Source organism: Trachemys scripta, chromosome 2 (assembly GCF_013100865.1).
Source record: "Trachemys scripta elegans isolate TJP31775 chromosome 2, CAS_Tse_1.0, whole genome shotgun sequence".
Taxonomy (NCBI): domain Eukaryota; kingdom Metazoa; phylum Chordata; order Testudines; family Emydidae; genus Trachemys; species Trachemys scripta.
In genome coordinates this window covers 122,112,427-122,133,004 of record NC_048299.1, presented here as the reverse complement: position 1 = coordinate 122,133,004, position 20,578 = coordinate 122,112,427, and the positions used below count along the sequence as shown (strand labels likewise).

The 20,578-nt window shown below is 42.8% G+C and overlaps 1 protein-coding gene across 2 annotated transcripts in view; it reads left to right on the top strand.

Moving 5' to 3' along the window:
- NSUN2 (NOP2/Sun RNA methyltransferase 2) overlaps positions 1-20,578 on the top strand; it is a 61,427-nt gene that overhangs the window by 23,040 nt on the left and 17,809 nt on the right. For both annotated transcript variants that reach the window (XM_034761505.1, XM_034761504.1), the window contains exons 10-15: positions 2,177-2,250; positions 8,946-9,076; positions 9,792-9,888; positions 12,461-12,636; positions 13,914-14,006; positions 14,504-14,639. In XM_034761505.1, coding sequence (XP_034617396.1) covers positions 2,177-2,250; positions 8,946-9,076; positions 9,792-9,888; positions 12,461-12,636; positions 13,914-14,006; positions 14,504-14,639 — 707 coding nt within the window. The remainder of the gene's footprint in view (positions 1-2,176; positions 2,251-8,945; positions 9,077-9,791; positions 9,889-12,460; positions 12,637-13,913; positions 14,007-14,503; positions 14,640-20,578) is intronic.

Sequence of the window (20,578 nt, the reverse complement as noted above, 5' to 3'; positions counted from 1 at the left end):
AGGGGCAGCGGGCGCCCCCCCCCCCCCAGGGGAGGGAGGGGGAAGAGGTACCCGCGCCGGAACGCCCCCCCCCCCCCCCCAAAAAAAAAAAAACGTCCCGCAGTAGGAATCCTCTCTTCTTCTCGATGGTGGCAGTAGCTCCAACACAGCAGCAGCGGTCAGCCGGCTAGGCAGACAGGGAGGACCCCTGGGTGGTGTTGGAGCCCGTGCTACTCCCTCCAGGGGCGGGGGGCAGGCCGGCAAGGCCCCCTCCACCCCACTCAGCCACTCAGCAGCACCAACAGCAGCAGTGGTAGTCCAGGGAGGGAGACTCCAGCAGGCAGCAGCCCAGGAAATGGGTGGGAGCTCCAGCCAGCAGCGGCCCAGGAGAAGAGGTGGAGGAGGAGGGAGAGCTCCAGCCACAGCTGACTGATCCCTCCCTGTAGTGAGTACTTATTGCGCCCGCCCACTTCTAAAAGCCCCTCCCCCAGCCTAGTGGGAGGGACCACTGGACCCAGGAACCAACTAATCTCTGGGGACAACTAATGAAAAAACGGAGTGGAGTGATGGTCAAAGGTTCAAAATCAGGGTGCCGGATGGGGACACTGAGCAGAGAACCCCAGACAGCGCCCACTGCTCCTCAAAGGTGTCAAGGGAGCCAGCGGATGCTGCCCAGTGGAACTCTGCCCGGAGACGTGAGACCAGGGAGGTATGGAAATAGGTATCACAGTCGCAGAGCACTCCCTCGTCCAACATCCTCTCCCTGGTATTGTAGATGGTGAGTTTGGCTAAAGCCAGGAGGAGGTTGATGAGGAGGTCTTGCGACTTCGTGGGGCCACGGATAGGGTGTGCGTAAATGAACAAGTGTGGGGAAAAGTGCACCCAGAACCTCAACAAGAGGTTCTGGAGGAGCCGGAACAGGGGCTGCAACCTTGCGCACTCGAGGTAGGCGTGCGCCAGGGTCTCCCTCACGCCGCAGAATGGGCAGGTCTCAGGAAGGGGTGAAGCGCGCCAGGTACACGCCTGTGCTCACGGCTCCATGGATGAGCCGCCAACCGATGAGGCTGAGAGTTATGAGGCCTGGATTCTATTCCTGAGTCTGCTGACATCCTTTGTGTCCTTGACTAAATCACTTAACATCTCTGGTTTTTATCCCACCTCAGTTTCATCCCGTCTGTAAAGGTATTTCTAGACTTTCACATGAAGTTTTTTATAACCTATGTTGTTATCCACACTAGACCCACCCCAAGCAAACATTTCTTTTCTGACTGAATCAGCTAACTGCACACTTGCAAATTATTTCCAGTGGTTTTGAATGTCTATTTTTTTACTGAAGTTCAAATCAAGGGGTTTTACTGTACATGGAGACCTTTTAACATTTGTGACTAACTTCAAATTGAGTCAGCTTTGAAAAATTACACCCCATGCCAATCTGGGAGGTTTACAATTATGTTTTTCTATTTTAAGATTTTTACTTTTTTATTATTGTTTAGAATACCTGTGCAAATAAGAGAGGTGACTGCTTGGTTGACAAAGGGGAGTAAACTGACAAAGTTCTATAAAATGCACAAAGCAAGTAAATTGAAAATCAGTTAAAAAAAAAAAAGACCTTTCTCTGTTCTTTCATTTATAGCAATCCTGAGTTGCAGCAATTTAATAATAATAAAAACAGTAGTATGAGATTTTTTTTTAAATGGGTAATGATTCAAGTATACTTAAAGGAATAATAGAAAATGTAATTTTGTTCATGTTCAGGGCATCTTGAAGCATTTTACCAAGTAATGAGTTAAATACTGGAAATAGTATTTTGTTGAGGGACTGTTAGGTTATGAGGCATCAGACTTTAAATCTATCAGGGTTGAAAATGGGCATTTTATTTAATTATAAAGTCATTTTTGACAGCCACTGTTGTGTAGTATTGTCTTTTTATCCTTTACTTTCATCTGTTGTCAAACTTCTTTAAAGTTCTTATTGGACTTTTAAAAATCTGTTCATAATGATGTGTAATTTCTTATCTTTGTTATCTTGAAGTACAAAATGTATTTCAAAATAAGTATCTCTATCTTATCCAACATGGTGTATAATTTTATAGAAATCCGTGTTTTGAAAGGTTACATAGAAGTACACGTCTAAACAATTTCCCTGAAGTTTATATTTTCAAGAACATTTATTTGCTTTTGCATATTTGGCTTTCTAGGTGCCTTAGAACTTGCTGATGTCTCTTCTGAGTTGCCAGGCTTGAAGTGGATGCCAGGGATTACACAATGGAAGGTATTTGGAAGATATTTCTGTAAAGATATATACCATAGTCCCAGTCTTGATGCATGCTTTGTTACCTGCAGAATTTAGGGCTCTCAGCTCCCTACCCTCTCTTTTGGGTACTTAGGAAGTAAGGGACCCAACTTTACCCCTCTGTGGGCTCTGGGCTCTACTCCTCAGTGGACTCAGGGCTCTGCGGGGCCTTTTAACAGTGAAAGAGTCTTACACAGTAATATCCTTAACCTCTATTTAGTAACAGTTACCAAAACAGAATAAACACACTAAGCATACAATGCTCACCACTCCCAATAAGGCAGATGAACTTTTCTTGATGGCCAGTCAAGATTAGATTGTCCAGAGCTCTAGTTTCTGCATGGTATGTTCCACAGGTTGTTAAGATCTGACAGCTCTGATCTTGGGCTGTCCCCTGGAGTTAGGTTCCAAAGAACGTCCCTTTGAACCCCAATGTATATAGTTAAAACTTGGTTTCTACCTAGCTATACCTTAGCCAATAATTTTAAACTAAAGTACTACAAAACAGTGTTTTTCACCAATCCTAGCCCAATATGAAACCATTCTTTAACCAATCCTAGCACATTACGAAACAATTCTTGAACCAGTTAGACCCCACCATCTTAGTTCATTTAAATCTTGTGAAATTAGTTATGCACCAAAGAATCAGACAGACCATACAGATAAACAGTAGAGAAGTAGGGACCATAAAGGCCAAACAATAGAGAAGTATAGATTTCACAATCACAACTGTTAAGTGGTTCCTTGCCAGACAAAATATCAAACAAAGTTTTCTTTAAACATCTTACCCTTGGTTTCTTTATCTGGAGATGGTGAGTACTATTAGGACAGGAGTGCCGGCCTAACATCCTGGTATTACGTTGTTTTTGATGCAATTTAGATGCAACGGGAGAATATGATTTAGCTCATGTCTGCTGTTTCTCACTCTTGCTGCTGCTTTTATTGCAGAAAAAGGCCCCAGACCTTACAGCTTTGGGTGTAAAATCAGGCAGGAACTAACTCAAAGAGCTCTAAAATTGAGGTATTGGCCTAAGCTAATAAAACTGGAAGAAGTTAAATGATAGCAATAAATATGCCACCAAAGTTTTTAATCCTCCCCAGCTAGAGTACACTCTACAAATCTTTGAGGCTCCACTAATACTGTCTCTCGGGGGGAAAAAATCACCATCATGTTTCTTAATTTTGCTTTTACTTCATTTCAGGCAGTTCTATCTCCCTTTTTGTTGATAATCCTGTCCGATCCACTTTAAGTTGTCTCTTACCTTTAGGCATGAAAAGTTTTATAATCTGTCACAAGAGGAAGCCACCTGGCTTCTTTCCCATCCTTTTTTAGCTGCTGGGATGCTCCAGCCAGTCATCCATCCCTGAGGCTCTGTAGCTGAGCTGGATGCTTGGGGAAAAAGGGTCAAGAAGTGGACAGGTCCTTCAGACTTCTTGAAATACAGGGAGTCCTCGACTTTACGACATTCGACTTAGGACGAACGGCACTTACAACATTTCTGAATTGACACCCTGATCTGGCTTGCAACAATTGGTTTCGACTTTACGATGCTTGGTCCTGCAATGGAGTGGATTGTGGTTCCGAGTTACGACTTTTTACTTACGACGTAATTTTCAGGAGCCAATTGTGTTGTAAATCCAAGGATTGCCTGTATTCTTTCAGCAGAAAACAAACGTAGAAGGTTGCTTTAAGTTTCCTGACCCTTCTGACGCTGAAGGCTGAGCCTTAAAATGTGTACCTGTGTAGTAAATGCAAAATGGTTAATGGCATATGCAATTTGGAATCTTGTGTTTTGCATTTACAATTTAAGTACACGCTTTTCGAAGCTTCGCCATGAAATAGAATCTGTCTGCAGAGTCATTTGCAAAATAGACCTGCCTGCAAGTAGAGATGAAGCTAAAAGAAAGGAAAACAGAGGTAACGTAGGATGCCAAATTTATAAAACAAACAGATCTTGCTTTAGTATTTACCTCAGAGGATCCTGGCCGATGAAATGTATTTATGGATAGAATGGTGGTTTAGGAGCGTGATTCTAGTTATTTAGGTTGCATCTCCAGCTTTACCATAAATGGAAAGGGGTTCAAGTAGCATCCATAGTTGTACACAAATAGCAAAGCACGAAGTGAAAAGATTTTGCTTTTCCTTGAGTGGGAGTCATACTTTACTTTTTAAATAAGCAAAAAGATAGGGTTTACACACACTGCTTCAGTCAAGATGCAAAATATCCAGAAAGAATGTTAACTGATGTACTGCATTTCTGTGAATGTTTATGCTAAAAATTGATCTCAAGATAGAAATCTTCCCCATAACATAAAGATGTGTATTCAAAATAATGCACGAACAGTATGCAGAGAAATATTGGCAGATTCACTTGTCTCAAACCCATGTCTTCTACTTGAGAATGTACGTTAAGCCTTATTTTAGTGCATTTGTGGATCGTGAAAACAGCAGTAAAGATTAAGTGCAAGACTCTTTAAATTCCTGGTTTTCATTGCACATAATTTTGTTAAATAAATCTTTACCACTGAAACTTTTAATGCTCGGGTTTGTCCAAAGGTGTAACTAGCTTCCTTTAAAACTACAGTCTTTATGGTGGCTTTTAAGTTAGCTGATCATGATGTGGGGGAGGAGAACATATCTTATTCAAATATGCCCATTACAATTCCAACACACCAATATGGATAGGTTTCAGAGTAGCAGCCGTGTTAGTCTGTATCCGCAAAAAGAAGAACAGGAGTACTTGTGGCACCTTAGAGACTAACAAATTTATTAGAGCATAAGCTTTCGTGGACTACAGCCCACTCAAAAACCAGTGGGAGAACACTTTAACCTGTCTGGTCATTCAATGACAGACCTGCGGGTGGCTATATTACAACAGAAAAACTTCAAAAACAGACTCCAATGAGAGACTGCTGAGCTGGAATTGATATGCAAACTAGACACAATCAACTCCGGTTTGAATAAGGACTGGGAATGGCTGAGCCATTACAAACATTGAATCTATCTCCCCTTGTAAGTATTCTCACACTTCTTATCAACCTGTCTGTACTGGGCTAGCTTGATTATCACTTCAAAAGTTTTTTTTCTCTTAATTAATTGGCCTCTCAGAGTTGGTAAGACAACTCCCACCTGTTCATGCTCTCTGTATGTGTGTGTATATATATCTCCTCAATATATGTTCCATTCTATATGCATCCGAAGAAGTGGGCTGTAGTCCACGAAAGCTTATGCTCTAATAAATTTGTTAGTCTCTAAGGTGCCACAAGTACTCCTGTTCTTCAATATGGATAGAATTCTCTCAGGTCAAAGTTGTGAGATTCAGCAGAGGTCACCTTATGCTTTTTCTGCTGAGTTATGTAGGCTTTCCTTGGTACTTCCATGGCTGTTTCCTTTCTGACTGTATGTCAGAACATCATGCTGAAGGAGACCCCATCTTTACCATGGGCTATGGACCAGAGAATAAGAACCTGTTGTGATGTATGTTTTCATAGATTTTAAGACTGGAAAGGACCAATAGATCAATCCACTCTGACTACCTGTATAACACACTCTAGAATTTCACCAGATTACCTCTACATTGAGTCCAGTAATTTGTATAAAGTACATCTTCACGAAAAACAGGTTTTGTACAAGGCTAATTCAAAAATGGCTGAATTTTAGAAGTTGCAACTTCATGTGCTAGTCTTGACAATTCTTAAAGTATAAGTGAATGAAATTTAGTACAAAAACCCTTCATTATTATGTTGTATGTGATAACAGAGTAACATAAAACCGTATTGTACGAGCAGTTGTGGTTTCATGCTGTTGCTTCATTGGAGTTCCACAACTGTGTACTTTTGATATTGTCCAAATGTGGAAGTATGCAGTTAATTCAGCAGAATAGAGCTATTCCTTTTTTGTCTTAAACGTATATTAATATGATAAGAGATTAAATTAATCGTACAGGTCAGGAAAATGTTACCATTCTTACAGAAATATTTACATATGTGCAAGGATATCAAGTCATGATTTTTTTTTTTTCTTGGTAAATGTATCCCGTATAAATAGACTCAGACTAATATTACCAAGTTAAGGTTCCTACAGGAATTTGGAATTTCCCACCTTTTTTTATGTGGTTAGTTTTTCAACCTGCATTATTTTTTTGTGTTCCATCTGTATTTGTTAACAAGTAAATTAACATCAAATTTTATTCCTAAATGAACTGCTGGCACTAGTAATCTTGATACAGCCGTTTAGTTGTTACATAGGGTTGCCAACTTCCTAATTCTAGAAAACTGAACACCCTTGCCCCGCCCACTGCCCCTCCCCTCCCTCCGTTGCTTGATCTTCCCCACTCTCTCTTGCTCATTTTCACTGCAAGGCCCAAACAGGCATATTTATTGTTTTGACAGATGTATTAAGTTCAAGTTTTATTTGTTACAGGACACTAGAGCTGGCAGCCAAATAAGTCAAAAAGGGTAATTTAAAAAAAAAAAATGAAATTTCACAAAGATGTTCATGATTCTTTCCCTCCCCGCTTCCCATTTTTCATAACCAGCTGCATGTTCTGCGAGTGCTTGCTCATATCAATTCCAGTTAGGTGTGTGCGCGTGCACGGAAGTCAGAAAACTTTTTCCTAGCAGCTACCCATTGGGCTGGCTGTGGAGCCCCCTGGAGTGGCGCCGATATAAGACCCTGCCGGTCCAACCTCCCTTCAGTTCCTTCTTACCGCCCATGACGGTTGTTGGAACAGTGGTCTCTTGCTAGCAAGTCCCCCACTACTCCCTAGCATTCTCTTATCGTTGTAAATAGTTCCCTTTGTTAGTATCGTTAGTAGTTATCTTAGTGTTAAGTGCAGTATAGTGGTTGGGGTTTTTTCCCCTTCAGTGAGTGCCCTACTAAAGTTATTTTAATTTTATGTATGGAATTAGGACCACACATTATCATAGCTACAATGGGTCCATTAAAGGCCCACTCCTGAAGCCCAAATACAAATCCATAGAGCACAACCACAGAAATACACACCTGTCCAGATACCTATATAAATAAATCTGTAGAAACTGACACCCACACCTACATGCAGGTACACACGTGTATTCGTGTGTACACATCTAGCATGCACTAAAACACATACTTCCACATTATTTAATATTACAATTGTTGCTTAATGCCTAGAGACACCAGCTAAGTTCAGGGCTCCAGGGTGGTAAGTGCTGGACATACATATAAAAAGAGAGAGTCTGCAACAAAGAGTTTATAATGTAGCTAGGCAAAGGTAGGGAGAAATGTAGGATACATTGACTCTTCTTCAATTACTAGTCAACAGCATTCATTTTTAGGAAATAACACGTTTCTTTTAGAATTCCCTTCTCTTAAAAACTTGCTATGAAATGAATACACATTTTATGCCATCAATTTTTTTGCGCAAGCCAGCAAAAGGAATAAAAGTCAGTTAGGCTGCAAATTTTATTCACACAGGTATATACACATGTGGCAATACACACACACACCTTCCTACAAAAAGACACACGGTCTCTTACACACATACAATGCATGCATGCACACACTTGCCTACACAGAAACTTTTTCATACACTTTTTCAGGGGCTGCCTAAATCACCTAGCCGGGAAGGGAGGAGGGTGGGCTGGAGGGGAAAAGATGGGGGTGGGGTGGGGTGGGGATGGAGGAGAGAGGATTGGGAGGGAAAGAGGCTAAGGACAAGAACAGGGTAGGGGTGAGAGGAGGCAGTGAAGGGGAGAGAGGAGGAGGTGTGGGGGGTATGTGGGAGGTGTGTGGGGGTATGTGGGGTGGAGGGAGATGCAGGGGGAAGCAGAAGGCTATGGGTGCATGAGGATGTGGGGGGCACAAGGGTGTATAGGGAGATAATGGGAGTGCAGCAGTATATGGAGGTAAATAGTGTACAGGGCTGTGGGCGGTGAAGGACATAGGGGTGGCGGCTCTGGGAGCTGGAGAGGATGGGTTGGAGAGCACTGTAAGGAGCACAGGGCTGGGGTGGGTAGTTGTGGGTGGTAGGATGGGATGGGGAGGTATGCAGTAAGGAGAGCGGGGGGTTGGGATGCAGTGATGGGGGGGCGTGGGGGTTGGGATGGGGAGGGATGCAATGGCAGGGAATAGGGGTGCAGAAGGATTAGAATGGGAAGGGATGCAGTGAAGGGGGTTGGGGGTGCAGCCCCATTCCCAGCACTCGGAGACAGGGATACACATACCTCAAACTCTTGGGTGCTGGCACTGGGGGGAGAGACGAGGAGAAGGGGGCCGGGCAGCAGTGGGAGAGGGGCATGCCATGTGACCCCCTCAACAGCCGCATGCTGAGCGCTCTCGAGTCACACTTGCACTAGTTCCTCCCGTGCCGTGACCCAGCCAGTAGGAGCTGCGGGCGGGGAAGCACGTGAACCTCGCTGGCTGCCCCTAAGGCTAGGAGCTGGACATGCCGGCTGCTTCCCAACCTGGGAGCCGCATGGCACAGAGGCTAGCAGGGAGTCTGCCAGCCCCACTATGCGGCGCGGCGGCAGCACCAACTGGACAGTCAATGGCACGGTCAGCGGTGCTGACTGGAGCTGCCAGGATCCCTTTTTGACCAGGCGTTCCGATCCAAAACTGGACACCTGGTCACCGTATTGTTACGTGATGCAAAATTGCAGGCTGAAATGACATTATCCCATTTTCCCTGCAGGTAATGCTAAAAGATGGCCAGTGGTTTGAATCCTGGAAGGACGTGCCTTCTAACAGGCAGACCCAAATTCGACCCACCATGTTCCCAATAAAAGATGAAGAAAAACTAAAAGCAATGAACCTGGAGCGTTGGTAAGTTTTCCCAGAGTGGCTTAAAGTGATAGGGAATTTTGAGGTTTAGCTTTTATGGTGATGTGAAGATACCTTGTGGTAACTGGCAGTTCAGTTTTAGGAATGAATTGTGCGCTAGAACTAAACTTTTAAGTGGCTAGGATGAGGTATTCATTGTAAGCATTGGTAACTGGATACTATGATTAGAACCCTAAAAATACATAAGGCAGTAAGAGATAATTATAGGTTGATTTCAAGGAAGATTGTACTACTTGATGACAACATAAGGACAAATTCTGGCTTCATTTACAATTTGACAGAATTACTACAAGTGTATACAAGGCATGAAAAGTGCTATGTAACAGCTAGGTATTATCGTTAGGTCTCTTGATTAAAATAGTAGTGCAGTTAAATAACCAGTTGTGTGCAAATTGGAAAGCCTTTCGTAGTGAATAATCTTTTAAAAAAAAAAAAAATCAAGCATTTAAAATTCTCATTTTATCAACCCTAAAGTTTAGTCAAATATAAAACTAATGATATTTTAAACAACTGATGCAATTCACTATAGGAAGCTAGAATATTTCATTTAGACTCTGTTTCTAACTTAATGATTTCATCTTCCTAATTTTAACAGATACGTAATTTACACTAAAGTAAATGTGAGCATGTTTCTTTCAGTATTTCATAAAAATCCGATTGCTGGTATTGACCATGAAGTACTTTTTTCCCTCTCCAGCATTCGAATATTGCCACATCACCAGAACACTGGAGGTTTCTTTGTGGCTGTATTAATAAAAAAATCGTCAATGCCATGGAATAAACGCCAATCTAAGGTAATGTTCCTTTTTAAAGAGCAGTGATGACAGCATATATAGTGTTTTGGAAGCTTTCATAAACTATTTAGAGTATTATTGGAAAAATCACAGTTAGTAAAGGTAGTTGTCTTTCATGCCCATCCGTGAAGTATTTTTTAAACACTGCAAAAGTTCAGTTTTTTTTATTTTATGGAAACAAAGTATGTATTTGTATGAAATCTTAACTTTTTCTAGTTGTATATTAAACTCATGTGGTGGCCCTTCCAGTGTGGAACTTATTTGCAAAAACATTCCATGAAAACTCCAGAACTTGATTCAATGCTAGAATGACCTTTCCAAGATGTATAAATACTTTTCATACTGATAAACACTTTGCTTTACAGGATTATTGTTAAATAAATAAATATAGGTGTCACATTGGGAATGTGGTATATTAAAGGTATATCATCAACTGAAAAATCGTTCTATCTGAATTTCTTTGTTAGAAATAATACCTAAGATTGCTATAACTGAAAGAAATTAAAATCATTTTTCTGTTTTGTCTGTTTGTTTTGTGTAGTCAGCTAGCTTGTCCCTTTTGTTTGTGTGGGCCTTTCACACAGCAAGAAGGTAAAGGAAAACATTTAGAAGCAGGTTTTCAAAAGAACCTAAGGCAGGGATTCTTAAACTGGGGGTTGGGACCCCTCAGGGGGTCACAAGGTTATTACATGGGGGGGATCGCAAGCTGTCCACTTCCACCCCAAGCCCTGCTTTGCCTCCAGCATTTATAATGGTGTTAAATATATTTAAAAGCCTTTTTAATTTATAAGGGGGGGTTGCACTCAGAGACTTGCTATGTGAAAGGAGTCACCAGTACAAAAGTTTGAGAACCACTGACCTAAGGTATTTAGGGTTCCATAGTCTGTAAATCCCTTTTACAAGTAGGAAAAGGGGATTGTGAAATCCCAGTAAAATAGAAAGGCAGATACTGTACTAAAAGAACACTTTTTTTTTTTTTTTTTAAACTGACAAGATTTCAAGTTGGTGTCCCTTTAACTTGCAATGTTGCATCTCTTTAGAGGGGAATATTCCTCATGGAAATCAAGTGGAACGATGAGGTGAAGTGACTTGCCCAGCAGGCCAGTGGCAGAGCTAGAAATAGTTTTAGTCCAGTGGTTTCTTCACTAGGCTGCTATGTGATTCCTCAGTGTTCAGTCCCCCCTTCTGTACATGTTGTTACAATGGAATGGAGATATGTTTGAAATGTTTGCAATGTGTAGTTGCTAACAGGGCTGGTGAGAAAAATTTCATCTATGATCTGTCTCAAAACCTTGACAGTTTTATTATATTGTTATTTTATAATTTTTAATGCGTGAGAGAAGACAGGTGTGTCTTCCTCTCTCCTTCTGCCTTCCACCTCACCATTCCCCTCAATGTGTACCTCCTTCCCCATCAAAATGTCCAGCACCCCTTCCCATCCCATTAAGCCATTAGTTGGCACTGTAGAAACCATTAACATGGAAAAAGTTACTTCTTGCTGTCTCCTGCCCTATGCTGCTGCATGCACATACCACAGGCCTAGCAGTTGCAGTTTCAAGGGCTGCACACTACCTTGGTTATATAGTCTGAGCTGCATGCTGAGCTGGCCCCTCACTCCTACTACCAACCTCCAGCTGTGACTGCTGCACCTGCTTCAGCCAGGCTTTTCCAGCCACCATGCTCCAGCTGCACCCAGCCTGCCCCTCCTCCAAACTGTACCACTTCCCAACAGATTGACCAGCCTCCACACCCCACACAGGGAATATTTTAACTATTCCTTTTCTGGATTTCATGTCTTTAAATTTGTTACCTTCATTCCCACTCCCCAGAGCCTCAAACTCAGTGAGAAAGTAGAGGGGCTCAGCCCCCTGCCGAGGGGTTAGGGCTTCCATATATCCTAGCATGCACACCAATGGGGAGAGTTGCCTACCTCCAGTTTCTGCTATTCCTGATATTTTCCAACCACTCCTGTGTTCTCCTTTTCCACTTTCCTTAATTTCTACCCCCTCCACTTTACCGGAGGTCCTCTTCCCATCCCTTAATGGAGACCCAAACCCTTCTTCCCCTGTTGCCACCTACTCTTGCACCTCTAGTTGCCTCTCCCCTCCCCCTAAGCATTCTTGTGGGAAAAATTTTTTTTTTCCAGAAAGTTTCAGTGCCTTCTGTACTCCAATTACATTTCTCAAAACAGACACACACTCCAACAACTTGACAAATGGCCCAGGATTTTGGCCACTAATAGTATCTCTCACCTCCAAGGCAGTTTGAACAACTGGGTAGACTTTAGAGGACTTAGGAAAAGTTGAGGTTTAAATGGAAAGCTGATCTTAACCTTAACTATAGCCGAGTTCTCGCTCTGCTATAATGGGGTGCATAGAGACCAAATACAGTGCATGTATCTTTGAATGGATGGTAACGTGACCTTTGGGGAGCTACTTTATCTACAATTTATATACAATTACATTTTATGTAAATGTTAGTGAGAGCTGAGCATATGTTCATTTTAGGGATAATGTAGGCATTTTATTATAACAGTTGTATCTAACTTTTTCTTCATTATAATCTGGAACAGCTTCAGCGCAAGTTATCACAGAGAACAGGAGACGTTTCAGTGAGTGCACCTGCTACAGAAGATGGCTCTTTAGAAATTGTTGAAGAACCACCAGATGCTGAGGATGAAGAATCTAAGGAAACTCAACACTTGCTAAATGTAGAGAGTGAGCAAAGCAAAAAAGATGGAGTATGTGGGTAAGAGACTACATTTAAGCATCTGTCCTGTCCTTGCTTCCTAACTGAGTGTCTAACACGAGTCCCGTACTCAGTGGAGAACTCCAGTTCTGTTCAGTTCTTAAATTGTATGTCTAATTTTAAAAAGTGGGCCTAATAGAATACAAACCGCACTTTCCATAACATGATCATTTGCTTTAATTTTGCCCTTTTCCCTTGCCCTGTCCTTAGATTGGTGCTAAAGACATTTAAAGAGCTTACAAACACATTGCTGACAATGTGTGTGTTTGCTGTACAAGACTCAGTGGAGGATGCAGTTCCAGTCTTGATTATCTTACTCTCTGAATTCTCAAAGAACTGGTCTGAATAACTGGGCAGCCCAGAGGGAAGGGTGCTGAGTTAGGATGCCTTTTTAATAGTGGAGTGATGATGTTTTTTTGCAGACATGGCTCGGTATTTGTGACCTTTTTAAGAAATGAGTTTAAAAGAGGAACTTAAATGAAGAGAGTAGGTCTGTGGTACACTGGGATAGGAATGGAGTTTTAGGCATAGAAGGCACCATGGAAGAAAGCATAAAAGAGTGAGGAGGAGAAAAGGGTTTCAGTAGTGAAGTGATGAGACTGATTATGGATAGGTAAAAAATGAGAGCACCCAACTCTATATTGTCTATATTAAGATACCTGCATTTTATGGAATCATAGATTTTGTTTATACCTTCAAAAACATTTTATGGGTATTTTAAACCCTTCATTTCAATGTGCCAGCTGTGCAAGCAAAGGTTTACATCACATCTAATACACTTCAGTGCTTGATTTTTTTCACTTGCACTACATCAACCTCCTATCTGCACTAACTGCTTCTTACATCAATTTCCTATCATAGCAGTATGGAAACAGTTGCCTCTTCTGGCTCCTGCAGAGTCCATTATTTCTCCCTTCCCTACTGAGGAGGCAGTACTACTTTCAAGAGTTGAGCTGTTGCTGCTCCTGATCCTCTTCTCTTTGTCTTATCACCCACCTGCTTTCCCATTTGTGTCTGAGAAAATGTCTCGGCATGCTTCACAATTGCTCCCTCCATAAGCCTCTGCTCATCTTCCAGCTGCCATATAATTTCTCTTCTGCCATCTCCATCTATGAGTTTTCAGTGATTAAAATTGTAGAATAGTATTGAATGCTAGGTGAAGTATGGGAAAATGTCAATGCCTGGTTTTGTACGTTTGTTACTATTTGCAGAACAAGCATTGACTAATGAGTAAATCTGCAGTGTTTAACAAAGTATTTACATGAATTTGCTTCTAGACCACCACCATCTAAGAAAATGAAGCTGTTTGGATTTAAAGAAGATCCGTTTGTGTTCCTCTCTGAAGATGATCCATTATTTCCACCCATCCAGTAAGGAGAAATTCTGTCATTTTATTCTGTAATAAAGGTTTCAAAAGTAATTCACGATCAGTTCCACAGGTGACTAGGTCTAGTATAATGCTTGGGGGGAAAAAAATCTAGATTATTGCTCATACATAAAGCAAGCTTCCTCAATTTTAAGATGAAGTGAACATACTCAAAACTATAACTCTTCCTTTTACATGGAAATAGCCAAGTAAAAATGAAAATTGAGTTAAGCTTAGAAATATATTCAGAATGCAGGCAAGGCATTCAGCATGGAAATTTTCAACTGAACTTTTATTTAAAAAAAATTTTTTTTTTTCCTCTGAATTTTCTAAAATGCTTTGATTCTATCGAGTGCATGGATTAACCTCATGTATTCTCAAGCCAAACCATCTATTAAGTGGCTGAGTCGGGAGGGGGTTGTGGGGAATAGGTTAGTCAATAAATTGTCATTTACTCAATCTTGAACTTGGGCAAACAAAACATAAATATTATGACCACAGGAAGTTTTATGCATTGGATCCTTCATTCCCCAAGATGAATTTATTAACGCGAACTCAAGAAGGAAAGAAGAGACAGCTATACATGGTTTCTAAGGAGCTAAGGAATGTATTGCTGAACAACAGTGAGAGAATGAAGGTATGACTCTTTATTTTTAGATTTTCAGCATGGGGCCCATAGGCAATCAGTGTGTGGATGCTTGTTTGTGTATCCCTCCAGAACCTAATGTCTGTCTACAGAAGCTATCGGCTGCTGGGACCTTCACTTAGTTGGAATGGGTGTGTTTTTGTTTCCTCTTGCCTTATTGTCAAGGAAGTGACTGTCTGAATTTTTGGTACCCAGTTTCCTCCAAGACTGGAAGGAATATTACTTTTACAAGATGGGGGAAGGGAATTCTTTAAAATGGAGATGGTGCCACCCTGCATAATGAAAATAAAATAAGTGGAGAGGACCGTACAATAGAATTTGTATAGATACATTTTATTCTTATAACCTGGGATTTATAACAGTGGAGTAGAGCTGGTTGGGAACTTCTCAAACAAAACTTTTTTTGTGGGAAAAATGATGATTCTTTGAAGCCAAAACTACTACTGTGAGTGCTTGTCTACATATGTTCCACGTCAAGTACACGTGCTCTATGCCCCAAAGATTGGAACACTTTGGTCAGCAGTCTCTGTTGTTCACACCTGCTCCCTCAAAGCCTGGGGCCACAGGGACTTGCTGACTGCTTCCAGGAGAGGCGCGGGGTCAGGGTAGGCAAGGAGCCTGCCTTAGGTCTGCTGCGCTGCCCAGCCGGAGCCCACACCTCACTCCCGCCACATCCCAACCCCCAGCCCTGAGCCCCCTCCTGGAGCCTGCACCCCAGCCCATAGCCCCCTTGAGTATCCAAACTCCCTCCCAGAGCTTGCACCTCCTCGTGCACCCCAACCCCCTATCCCAGGCTCAGCCTGGAGCCCCCTCCCACACGCTGAACCACTTGGCCCCAGTCCAGAGCCTGCACTCCAATCCCCTGCCCAATGAAAGTGAGTGATGGTGGGGGAAAGTGAGCAACAGAGGGAGGGGGATGAAGTGAGTGGGGGCAGTGCCTTGAGGAAGGGGCAGGGCAAGAGTGTTTGGGTTTGTGTGATTAGACACTTGGCAACCCTACTTGAGGGGATAAAAGAGGGCAGAGCAACCAACCGTCATTTCCTTTCACTGTCCTTGACTGTTAGTCAGAACCAGTTGATAGTGTCCCATCTTGTCTGCTCGTATATTAGTTTACCTGTAAATAGTTAGTTATTGGTAGTTAGAGTATATCGTAATTGATCTGATAAGTTTTTAGTTTATTTGGTTTTTTGTTTTGTTTTTCCCAGTAGGGAAACTTCCTCATGTCTGCTCAAAACTCCCCAGGTTTTAAATTGTGTTGTCATGTGAGGCTGCTGTGCCCCTTAATGACAGTTCTCTACTGTAATTGTCTTTACTGCCTGGCTGATGGACTTGTTAGGGGAAAATGTAGGGATTGTAAGTCCCTTATGAAAAGGTCTGCTAAATTCAAAGAAAACAGGCTAAAACTTCCTCTGTTACATTGATTTTTCTAACCTATTTCAGATCCTGAAGGGAGATAGGATCTTCCCAGTCTGGAACAATTGTCAGCTAAAAGTGACCTCAGAGGGTCACTGTTACCTCAGCCTCTGCTGGGGCAGATAGCAGAAAAACCCTATTACTGGAAGTAGCACAAGGCTCAGTCCTCTACTAAAACTGCTCCAAAAAAGAAAGGAGAGATTCCCCTTCCTTGCTCTTCAGAGATTGCTTCTAAAATTACCTCAAGTCCCTTCAGGTCTCAAAGAGAGAGCCTCTAAGATCTTGGGGCTGCTAGTGCCTGCTTCTCTAGCACCAGGCAGAGGGCTTCTCTTAGCAGTGGCACTGCGCTCCTCAGCTCTGCTTCCTTCAGCTCCAACACAGTCACAGCTGTTAGCTTTGGGGCCAACTCATTCATGGCAATGCTTTAAGGAGCCAAGGTTGCTGCTGCCAGCTGTATCTAGGTCTAAAACCTTCAAACTGGATCTGTCCCCAGCAGAGCAGCAAAGTGCTGATGTGCACAGCATGAGGGGATCTGACTGTGACTGCCCTCTGAGCCTCCATTGCTGTCCACGTCAGGACCATTGGGGATATTGCTTAGGAGTCCTGTAGGATCTGCCCCTCAACAGGGAGATGAAGCTGTGCTGTCGTCTTCTTCTGATAGTGAGGATGCCTCACCTTCATCAAGGTTGCCATGCTATGATCCATATAAAGTGGGGATGCAGACTAGGATTAAAGGCAAACTAAGGTAAATTAAGCCAGTTCCCTCTGCCTAATATTCAACCCCCAGCCACGTTTTTTTCATCTATGTGGTCAAAGTTTGATCTTATTGGCTCCTGTAGTCCTATCAACACACCACCGGACACTCTTCAACATCTGCTTCCAGAGAGAGGTCGCCTTCACCTCAGGATCTGTCTGCGTTTCAGTATCCGCAATTATGTCAGCAGTTTGGGGTCTGTGCTTTTTAGCTGCATTGGCTTCTCACTAAGGATGTTACTTAGCATAAGGCTATTGATATTATCCTAACTTACGCATCCCCTTCATTACCAGATAAAGCTGATTCATCACCTTAGACTTTACCAGGATTATAAATTAAACTTTGGTAAATGGCAATGATACTTGAAATGCCAATTCAGACTGTCCAAGATAAGGGACATAAATTATTGGACATTTTATGTATGTCCTAATCTGAGGGGCTTGCTTTTCCCATAAACAAGATTGTTTTAGAACTGTCACAGTTACAATGGCAGATACCAGCATCACTGCCTGCAACTTGTAAAAAGGTGAAAAAATGGTATCGGTTCCTTCAGTTGGGTTTGAATATTTTCCATTTTGGGTGCTGGAAATAATTCAAAAAAGTTATTAGTCTATCCAGTAGCCGCAACCTCCTTCCTTGTCCTTCTCCTGGGAGGGGGTTCCTGAAGAGTCTACTTTGGCAAGGGGTTCAGTTGCTTCTAACTCTAGGGCCTGTCAAGGAAGTTCCCTGTTCAGCATTGGGCAAACCGCTTCTATGCCCAATATTTCCCGATTCCCAAGAAATCGGGAGGCTCGCATTTGACATTAGACTTCAGAAATCTAAATTCCTTTGTGCATCAGTTCAAGTTTCAGATGGTAGCCCTCTCTTCCTTTCTGCCCATCCTGGATCCTCTTGATTGGTTTGCAGCTCTCGATTCACCTAACACATTAAAAATACCTGTTTTGTACTGGGCAGTATGCATTACCAATGCAGGGTCTGCCTTTTGGCTTGCTGATGGCCACAGGGACTTTTATGAAGTACCTGGTTGTAGTTGTAGTGCATTTAAGTTGAAGGAATATCTTGGTTTACCTGTATATCAATGACTGATTAGTTCAGGTTTCTTCTCCTTGATAAGTATCAGACAGCATTCAGTACAGGGCTGGCTCTAGGCACCAGCAAAACAAGCTGGTGCTTGGGGCGGCACATTTTTAGGGGCGGCATGGCCGGCACCAGAATGTCGCCCCTAAAAATGTGCCCCGGCCGCCCTAGCTCACCTCCGCTGCTGCTGCCACGGCGTGCGAATCAGCTGTTTCGCGCCGCGGTGGCTTGGGGTCTCCCCCTCCCTCCCAGGCTCTCAAACCTGGGAGGGAGGGGGAGATCCCGAGCAGCCGTTTCGCGCGCCGCTGCTCCCCCTCCTTCCCAGGCTTGGGAGCCTGGGAGGGAGGGGGAGAAGCGGCACCCGCGCCGCGGCCACTCGGAGTCTCCCCCTCCCTCCCAGGTTCTCAAACCTGGGAGGGGGGGAGAAACTCCAAGTGGCCGCGGCACGGGCGCCGCTTCTCCCCCTCCCTCCCTCCCTCTCTCCCTCCTAGGCTTGAGAGCCTGGGGGGAGGAGGCAGGGCTGGGGATTTGGGGAAGGGGCAGAGTTGAGGTGGGGCCGGGGGGTGGGGTAATTAAAGAACCGGGGAGGGGGGGGCGCAAAATTGTTTTTGCTTTGGGCAGCAAAAATCCTAGAGCCAGCCCTGATTCAGTACATAAGAATAAACAAGGGCCTGTCAGACAGAACAAGCCTTTTTGCCTGTTGGGTCATATGGCCTCATACACTCTGGTAAGTCCATTTGCAAGGCTGCATCTTCAGGAGTGGCTAAAAACCCTTTATCGCCTCGGAGTTCAGAGTATGGATGTGAAGCTGCAGATTTCCTCAGTTGGTGGAAGGATCAGCAGCAAGTTTGCAAGGACATTCCTTTCTCCCCATCACTTCCTGCAAGGTTGATTGTCACATCAGTGTTATTTTAGAGATGTCTCATTTCAGGGTCAATGGTCTCATTGCATTACCTGACATCCTATTAATGTTCTGGATCTCCAGTCAATATGGCTTGCATGCAGCTCCTTTCTCTTTCATGTTGTAGGTCAACATATTGAAATATGATTGACAATACTGCAACAGTATTTCATGTGAATAAGTAGGGCAGAGCCAGGGAAGCAGTCCTTTTATGGAACTTGTGTATTACTTGGCATAACTTAACAATATCCGCTGTTCATCTGGAGTCTCTTCACAGTTTATTGGTAGACTGTCTAAGCAGGAATTTTTTGATGAACCGCAAGAGGACTGTAAAGGACTTTGTCGTTAAGTCTGTGTTTGGTCAATGGGGCATACCCCAAATAGATTTATTCCCACCAACCACAAGAAATGCACGTCTTTCTGCTCAAAGTGGGGACAGAACCTGAGTTCTTTAGAGGATGTTTTTCTGATTCCATGGTCTCAGGGTCTGCTTTATGCTCACCCCTGTTCCCTTAATCCCTTGTGTTGAGGAAAATCAAACAAAATGGAGCCCTGGTTATTCTGGTAGCTCCAGTATGGCACAAACAGCACTGGTTTGCAGGACTCAGGAAACAGTTGCTTCCTCTTCCACTGTGTGCTGACTTGGTCAGCCAGAACAATAGGACCACTTTTCACCCAGTTGTGGCATCTTTCAGCTCTCTGCATGGAAAGAATTTGGCTGACAGATTTGGAGAAAACTTGTTCTGTTGATGTTCAAAAGGTATTGATTGAAAGTAGGAAAACAACTGAGTATTGACACAGCAAAATGGAAACTTTTTTCTATTTGGTTGACACAAAGCAATCTTTCTCCAATGGAAATGATGACTGATAATCTTGATTACCCTTTTATCTTTGGAAAAACCTGAAGTTTTCAGTTAGTTCTCTGCATGTCCATTTGGCTGCTATTTTAGCTTATCCTTCAATTCAGAATTATCCTGTGTTTTCTTCTCATCTTTAATGAAAATATTTTTGAAATAAGTTAAAATTTTTCACCTGCGTGGCAGCTTTCTCCTTCATGGGATCTTAAGGTTGTTCGTACAGGGCTTATGAACCACTGAGCTCCAGTACCTTGCTGCATTTGTCCATGAAGACAACTTTCCTTATGGCAATTACATCAGCACGTTGGGTGAGCAAGTTACAAGCACTTATGGCAGGGCTGCCATGCACAATTTTCCACAAAGACAAGTTGATTCCCAGATTGCACCCTAAATTTTCCTAAGGTGCAGTTTGATTGTCATTTAAATCAATCTATACGTTTATCACTGTTCTTTCCCAAAGCCACACTTTCAGTTGGATATTACAGAATCATTTAGGACATCCCTTAGGCTAATTGTTTTCTATTGCTGATAAGAGTGAGAGAGAAGGTGGAACCTACCTTCGTTTCTAATACTGTGGTACCAACATGGCTACAACAACTAAGGGTCAGGCAGTTTCAATCCAGAGAATTTCTAGATGGGTATTGGGTTATATAGAGTTACAAGATGGCCAGTTTACAGCTCTCTGGGAACATTAGGGCACATTTAAACAGGGCACAGGCAGCCTCCACAGCCTCATTTAGATATGTTTCTATAGTTAATATTTGTAGGGCTGCTACCAGGAGTGATGTATGTACCTTCACAAAACATTACTCTATTGTGGAAGTATCATGTGCACATTCTCAATTTGGCAGGGCTGTATTAAAATTCCTATTTAATTTGACTGAGTACCCTCCACCTTTAAAATTATACTGCTTGGGAGTCACCAGAC